At 40.6% G+C, this 7,942-nt stretch overlaps 1 protein-coding gene across 3 annotated transcripts in view; it reads right to left on the bottom strand.

Annotated features, from left to right (window-relative positions):
• Window positions 1-1,229: 1,229 nt before the first annotated feature.
• The window catches only part of LOC146374451 (rap1 GTPase-GDP dissociation stimulator 1-B), a 28,041-nt gene continuing 21,328 nt past the window's right edge, over window positions 1,230-7,942 (bottom strand). For 2 of the 3 annotated variants that reach the window (XM_084948283.1, XM_084948281.1), the window contains exon 14: window positions 1,230-6,479. In XM_084948283.1, the coding sequence (XP_084804409.1) occupies window positions 6,428-6,479 (52 nt within the window). In that variant the 3' untranslated portion in view covers window positions 1,230-6,427. The remainder of the gene's footprint in view (window positions 6,480-7,942) is intronic. The other variant, XM_084948284.1, reaches the window with a different exon arrangement.

Here is a 7,942-nt window from a genome sequence, read left to right as displayed (position 1 = left end):
GTGGCTCTAGTGGTAGCATGGTATATCTGCTACTTGAAAGGTCAGTGGTTCAATCCCTGGCTGCTTCAGTCTGCGTTCAAAAGTGTCCTTGGGCAGAATGCTGAAGTCGCTCACCAATATGTTAGACAGAAAGAACTTGTACACATAAATGTGTTGGTATCAATGGGTGAATAAGGCATGTTTGTAGTGTTGAGTGCTCAGGCAGAGTAGAAAAGCACTATATATTAAAACCTGTCCATTTACACCACTTTGGATTTCATCATTAGTTCTTATTAACCTCTGGCTCTCTTCCACAATGTGTCTTTGTCCTGTCTTCGTGCTGTCTTCGTCCCCTCACCAGTCATGGCAGATGGTTCCCTCCCCCTGAGCCTAATTCTGCCAGAGGTTTCTTCCTGTTAAAAGGCAGTTTTTGCTTCCTACTGTTGCCAAGTGCTTGCTCATAGATGGTCATCTGATTGTTGGGGTTTTTCCGCATTATTGTAGGGTCTTTATGTTATAATATAAAGCCCCTTAAGTCAGTACAGTTTAGGCTGGCTGTGGCTCAAGAGTTAGTGCATATCATTTACTATTGGAAAGCTGAAGGCTTGATCCCTGGCTTCTCCAGTCTGTATTTTGTGTCCTTGGGTTGGAGGGGTGTCGAACTCCAGGCCTCAAGGGCCGGTGTCCTGCAGGTTTTAGATCTCACCCTGGGTCACCACACCTGAATCAAATGATTAGTTCATTGCCAGGCCTCTGGAGAACTTCAAGACATGTTGAGGAGGTCATTTAGCCATTTAAATAAGCTGTGTTGGATCAAGGACACATCTAAAACCTGCAGGACACCGGCCCTCGCGGCCTGGAGTTTGACGCCTGTGGGTTAGATAATGAACCCTCAGTTTCTCAGGATGCAACCATTGGAATGTGAAGCGCCTTGAGTCAACTGTTGCTGTGACTTGGTGCTTTATAAATAAAATTGAATTGAATGTTGAAATGTCAGACAACGTGCTTAGCCATAGATGAAAGCAGTGTATGTATAGCTCTGTCAGCAAAGCTTCATCTGCATGTTCAGTGTGAAACATGTTCTGGCTGGCCTCTTCAGAAACACAGGTCATTTCACACCAGCCAAAGAGTTGTTTCTGTTCAGTTTTCACTTCTGATATTTTCTTAGATTTCAGATTTTGTTGTGTGTTGTTGTTGTTTTGCCTAAAACCCATAATATGACTGAAAAAAATTACACCGTAGAAACAAAACAGAGGAAGACACTGTATAACTTTATTGTTTTCACTCTAGAACAAAGCTTCTAAAAGGCCAAAAAAATGCCCTCCCTATAAATACAGATCTGTTCACGAATGTTGAGTGATTCGTAGTTACATCCAGAACATACTTTCACACAAATATTACATTAAACATCACAGCAAAAGTGTGCTTCACGCCCATCAGCACATTATTCACTTTGTTGTACAGAACACACATGCTAGCCAACTTCCCCAAAATGATCCAGCTACAGATGCACACTGAAAAAGTGTTGCTACTACACAAGAATGATTGTTTAGTTTATATACAAATGTTAAAAAGTGCAGTGTATTGAATACCTTCTTCACATTGTGCTTCCTTTAAAATGAAGTGTAGGTATGGATATTGCTGTTATGCTTGAGCCCCATTTGTCTGTTGAGTAATCTGTAAAATTCAAAACATGGATGAGAGTAAATTCATTTAGACAGCGCCAAATCACAACAGCAGTCGCCTCAAGGTACTTTATATTGTAAGGTAGAGCCTACAAGAATGCATAACAGTGACATTGTCCAACAGGCAGTTCATTTGTTGTGTATTTTTTTATTCTACAAATGCATCCATTTGAAATAAAATGATTTGGATCTTTTATTTAACTATATACAAATGTTTCTGTAACGCTGAGTGGTATTAGCATTGGCAGACGATACTAGAGCTGTGTTGCTGATAGAACGTTCCCATTGTGCTCTGGGAAAGTCTTTATGCTACCTTTTTCTATTCTAATTTTTCTAGTTACAAAAACATGACATGACCACTAGGAAGTCTTCAATCGTAGAGCTTTTCTATAAGTCAGACAACATGACTGCAATCCTAAATATGTTAAGTGCTTCAGCCAGCACTGTGACATAACACAAACAAAATTCAAAGAAAAACCAACATTAAATGTCCTGGTATAGTTTTGCCATGGTCATCAAAGACCATGAGGACCGGGAAGTGGACAGGGAGGAACGCTGGTTTGAGCGAGGAATCAAGGAGGACATTTATGTGAAAAGGGGAAGACCATCAAGGGTACATGTGTCCCTATAAGGAGCTTGGAAAGAGAAGCATCTGGACTTCATCTTCAAGAAACTTAAAGAAGTCCAGACGTTTTTCTTTCCAAGCGCCCTAGACTACGATAACCTGGATGACCTGAGAACCTTCACAGACATCTGTCACCATCAGAGATGGCCCGATTACTTTTTTCAAGTAACGAGTAAAGTAAGGGATTACTATTGCAAAAACGGTAATCAGATTACCGTTACTTTCCCGTAGGAACGCTGCGTTACTGCGTTACTAAAACCGTGATTTTTTTGCGAGAATGTCTCATGACAGTGACGTAAGCGAGTGCGACGTTCGTGACAACAGCTGTGTGCAGATCAACAATGGATCATATATCGAGTGCGGAGAGAGTATGAGCGTGCAGCGTTTAAAGCGTGGAAGTACTGACCTTACTTTGAGTTTGATTCCATAAAAAGTGACAAAAACATTAGTGTCCGTTGTGCGTGGGAAGAAAACTTCTTTTTACAGCAAAAAACCCCTAAACTTCCGAGCAAGCACCGAGTAGCTACGACGTAATGGGAAACTCACAGAGAAACTCGCGGATTCTTCCACTGACCGCTGCACACCTGCACCAGGGTAAACCTCCGCCTGCCCCACTCCTGCTTTACAGGTGAAAATAGAGCAACAGGACCGCTAGTCTGTGACTTTATTTATTTTCTGCTGTGTTTTACTTGCGTCTATTTGAAAGACTGAGTGTAAACACAAAAAATATTTTATGTGCTGGAATGTGCAGAAAATAAGTTTAAATGTTAAACTAATTTATTCAAGTCAGAGAATGTTGCAGATAATTAAATTTTTGCTTGATGCATAAAGTTAAAAGATTAAAACTAATAAAACAAGTTTTAAAAAGAGACTTTTCCATTTGATTACATTTATATGATGGATTATGCAGAAAAAGTAGAACTGGGCTGAAAGATCTATCACTTTATCACCTATTCAGGTTGTAAATCGTGTTTTTAAAAAGTAACTAAGTAACTAAGTAATTAATTACTTTTGAAAATAAGTAATCAGTAAAGTAACGGGATTACTTTTTTGGGGAAGTAATCAGTAATTAGTTACTGATTACTTTTTTCAAGTAACTTGACCAACACTGGTCACCATCTTACAATGCTGTGATTGCAGACATTCCCCAACTCTCTGTGAATGGTACTCATGGTCTTCGATCAGTGGTTGTTGATCAATGATCAAGAAACTGACCTCACAGCCCACTGTTCATCAGTGGTGCTGGTTTCAGTCATTACACAAATGTTACTGTTTATAAGACTGGGGAAACCTGCAGTCAGCTGAGACTGAAGACGTCACCTGGATGAGTTTCTCCGACTAACAAAAAATGCTACGTCCAGAGGAACACAGTCAACTATCCTTACTTCGATGATTGCGCATGCATCAAGACATGTTCATCTGGGTCTTTAACTTACGATGTAAAGCGCCTTGAGGCAACTCTCAGTTGGTGCTATATAAATAAAACTGTATTGAGTAGACACATGCGATCTTTCAGAAACACACACACCTCATACCCAGAGGCTATGTTCTCAGGCTCTTCCTTTGTTGCTCTTATTTGTATGTTCATCGTTCACATCGGTTGCAGTTCTTATTGGAAGAGTATATGCCATAACGCAAGTTTTAATGTTTGAGTCCACTCATCAGAATATCACTGGTGATTTACAGACAGCCTGGTTTGAAGTGGTTTGATAGTAGCTGATAGGCTTATTATAAAACGTAAACTGTGTCATCTTCAACAGGTTCAACCTATCAGAAAATAAATAGAAACATCACCTCACCTGCCACAATACAGACAGACCAGAGCATTGCACATTCACTTGTACATCACAATCTTATCCAGTAGGTCGTTTTGTTACTGGAGTAATTAAAATAAAACTACTTTAGGTCAAACAATATTGCTTCAGAATCATCACACTTCATATCACCGGCATGGCAAAAAAAGTTCCTTGATATCGTCAAAGTTTCTTTTAATCAGTGATCCAAACACTTAGGAAGAGCACACGTCACTTCTTTACCTTTGGGACATTGAGAAAAAGGTCAGTTTGTTTGGGAAACTATTCTGGCTGCATATTCAACAACATCCTATCCATCCATTTTCTAATGCTCATCCAATTTAGGGCCGTGGTCGGTGTGAGCTTATCCCACATATGTTGAGAAGCGGGGTACACCCTGAACAGGTCACCAGTCTATCGCAGGGCTAACACACAGAGACAGACAACTACGCACATGACCGATGGCCAAATTAGAAGTGGCAGTTCTCTACCAGCAGGATTCTCTCTCCATACTTTCAAAGCTGGCTGGTCAACCTGTTGAGGAATTACCATTCCCTGTTCAGAAGCTTCTAGAGGAGCCCAGCAAAGGTTTTCTTGGCTTTCTCGCTGAAATTTTTACCTGACTTTAATATTTTCATTCTTGGTGATTTTATGATTGTTCCCCTTTAGTATCTGCTCACCAGCACATGCGTAGGTCATACGAGCTGAGACGCTTGATTTGGTTCTTTTACTTGTCAAATCTGTGTGTATATGCAACGCTGAGGATGCTACTTCCTCTCACCACGTGCCAGCCTTTTAAAATCAATGTTACTGAAGTAAGAGTCGCGACCATGCTGCACTCTCTTGCCTAATCAAATTGAACATTGTTGATCAGCTGGCTTGGCCCATTTGCAGAATATGTGCTGAAGTGTGAAGCTCTATCTCTACATTCGTTTAACGCTGTCTGCACTGCTGTCCTTTGAGGTCATACCGCCTTAAATGAAGGGCACTCAGGGCAGGAGAGCTTGCAGTGTCTTATGAAATTTTAACAAATATCAGGAGGCTGTCAAGGCCTCAATAACACAAATACTTTCTGATGAATTCTGCTCCTCACCGGTGCATTTCCTCAGTCTGAGCATGTTTCACTTCCCGCCCTAACCAGCACTGTCGGCAGCTGTTCATCTTTTTCTTGTAATTAGAACATTAATTTTGAGAATTATAAATACTTGGTTTTTGTTCACCCAAACACATTCCTCCTCTCATCAGCTTTCTCGGCTTCAGACTAGTTCCAGTTTATTGTCCCATTTTTCCCAGTGCATTTAATATGATCATTTCTGCATTATTACTTATCTCTGCGTCAGGCTGGGGACCTGTCCAGAGTGCCCCCCCCCCGAGTATTTCAATTGTTCTTAAATTATTTGTACTGTTTACTGACATCCTACTTCCTGTGCAGCACTTGGATTAGATTACAAGCCTGGAATCGCAACACAGAAAGAGCTTCCACTGCACCACTGTGATGCTCGCATTCAGTAATATTCAATAACACTTTATATAACATTAACATATATTATAATAAAATCTTTGCCAATGACCTGGTACTGAAGGTACAGATATTAGCACTGAGGTTTTATTCGTAACTTTTGTGTGCCCTCCACACCTGTGCACATGCGCCTCCATCAGGTGGCTCTTAGTAAATTTCTCCATCCACCCCCTTTGGTCCAGAATACTGTAAAACGTGTGATCTCCAGTTAACTTTACCTGCCCTCTTACCCTTTCTTTTTGCTATCTTTGTGAAATGTCTACAATGTTGCTAGTCATGGTACATGACTGCCTGAGACTGGATACTTTTTCTGTGGCTATTCATTCAGTCGTTACCTTTGAGCCCCACATACATACTCATTGCAGACCATCTGATTCATAAATGTGCAGCAGAACACACTGCAAATATACCCGAGGCTGTGCTGATACGTCTCATTACTACTCACAGGAAAACCTACATAAATGAGCTTAGATGATGTCTGCATTGTGCAGTGTAAAGATAATGTTTCTTCTTTTAAACAAAGGAGCAAATCAAACACGTAACTCAAATACTCCTATAATCTGTTGCCTGCCACACATGCACACACCGGGACTAAAAAGGGCCCTTAATTTTTACAGAACAGGTGACAAGAAGCCAGTTCAATACTTTGCAATATTTGAGCAGTAAAATATCTGTCGTTTAAGTATGCCACTGAATAAGCTCGATAAATCCATACAGCCGATGGGTCCCCTGTTGCTGCAGGATGCTGGTTTAGCTGGTGTCACCCAGGATGGTCAGTATGGAGCTGGCCTGTGAGGCAAGTTTACTGCTGCTGTGATCTGTGAGTTTACTGATGCTTTCCTTCATATTCACAGAGTTCAACTCCTCCTTCATGACACCTAGAGCACACAAGAATAGAAAGAAAAGAGAAAAGTAAGAGATTGATTGAAATAGAGATCAAATTATGCAGATGCACTGTACCATATTCTCTGATCATCACTGGGTGTACAGTAGATTTAGTAGTGTTCTTTAGAGCTTGGTTTGAATACATTACACACCTGAGTCATTCTACACCAGGAAAATCTGTGACACGCTCAAACCTGGCTCCCTAAGAATCAGCGATTTTTCTACAGTAATGTTGCCGTTCTATGAAAAGTCTCTGAAATACCTGAGGATGCATGAAAATTCTGCTTTTTAAATTGTCTTTATTTTTTCCACCATTTAAGTACACGAGGTAGCAGCACAAACATTTCAGGGCTGAAAAACACATTTAGGCTATGCAACCAAAACAACTTTACACAAAATCAGTTGCACCAAATTTGGCATTAAATGTCAATGTAAACACACTACTACTACTGGAAATTCAGAAAACCTCATATCTAATATAATCATTTTGAATCGTCCGAAATTTGCAGCCTTCGTGTCCTGTTACTATTAACATCTGAAACACAGAGCTGAGTGACACTTGTGACGTTGTCACGGTCCCTGGGTTGAAGGTTTTGTCTTCATTAGGATTCTTCATGGTTTATTTTCTAGTCTTGTTATTTAAGTCTTCTGTTAAATGAATCATGACTTCATGTTTATAATTACTTTCTCTTTGTGTTATTTGTCTTCAACTACATTTCCTCTCTGGTTACACTTCCCTCTTGGACACTGACTGTCTCAGTCTCCCCTTGTCCATTGTTGTCCCACATAGCTTTGTATCTCCTAGCTCTGGTTTCCCTGTGCTTCCTGGGTGAATGCTGCTCAGTGTCTCCTGAGCAGCGGTTGATCAGTAACACAAGTAACGTGTTACTGTAATCCAATTACTTTTTTCAAGTAATGAGTGAAGTAAAGAATCACTATTGTAAAAAAGTAATTATATTCCTGTTACTTTCTCGTAAGCACGCTGCGTCGTGACAATGACGAGCGTGCGGCGTCTGTGGCAGCAACAGACGTGTGCAGATCAACAATGGATAACATGGAGTGATGGAGAGAGTACGACCGTGCAGCGTTTACAGCGTGGACGTACTGACATTACTTAAGTTTGATTCTGTAAAATGTTCACTCTGCGTGGGAGGAAAACTTCTTTTTACAGCGAAAAATTAAACTTCAAATCTGAGCGAGCAGCACCCGCCCCACTCCTGCTAAACAGGTGAACGTAGATTTAAGAGCAACGGGACTCAGTGCTGCTGAATCTTTGATTTGATTTTTTTCTTAGGGTCTCCATATTTCATACTTCCTGTAACCTGCCTGCTGTGATTTAATCTCTGTGACACTGAGCTGTAAGCTAAAAGGTGCACATGAGTCTTTACTGTCAGCTAAGGTTTGCTTGTTGCATTTTTGTGGCTCCTTTGACACTGACATCACAGCTTTATCATTC

The sequence above is a fragment of the Perissodus microlepis genome, chromosome 13 (assembly GCF_051167445.1).
Source record: "Perissodus microlepis isolate ML-2025 ecotype Zambia chromosome 13, ASM5116744v1, whole genome shotgun sequence".
NCBI classification, from domain to species: domain Eukaryota; kingdom Metazoa; phylum Chordata; class Actinopteri; order Cichliformes; family Cichlidae; genus Perissodus; species Perissodus microlepis.
The sequence above is the reverse complement of the archived record's forward strand: the minus strand, read 5'-3'. Positions and strand labels throughout refer to the sequence as shown.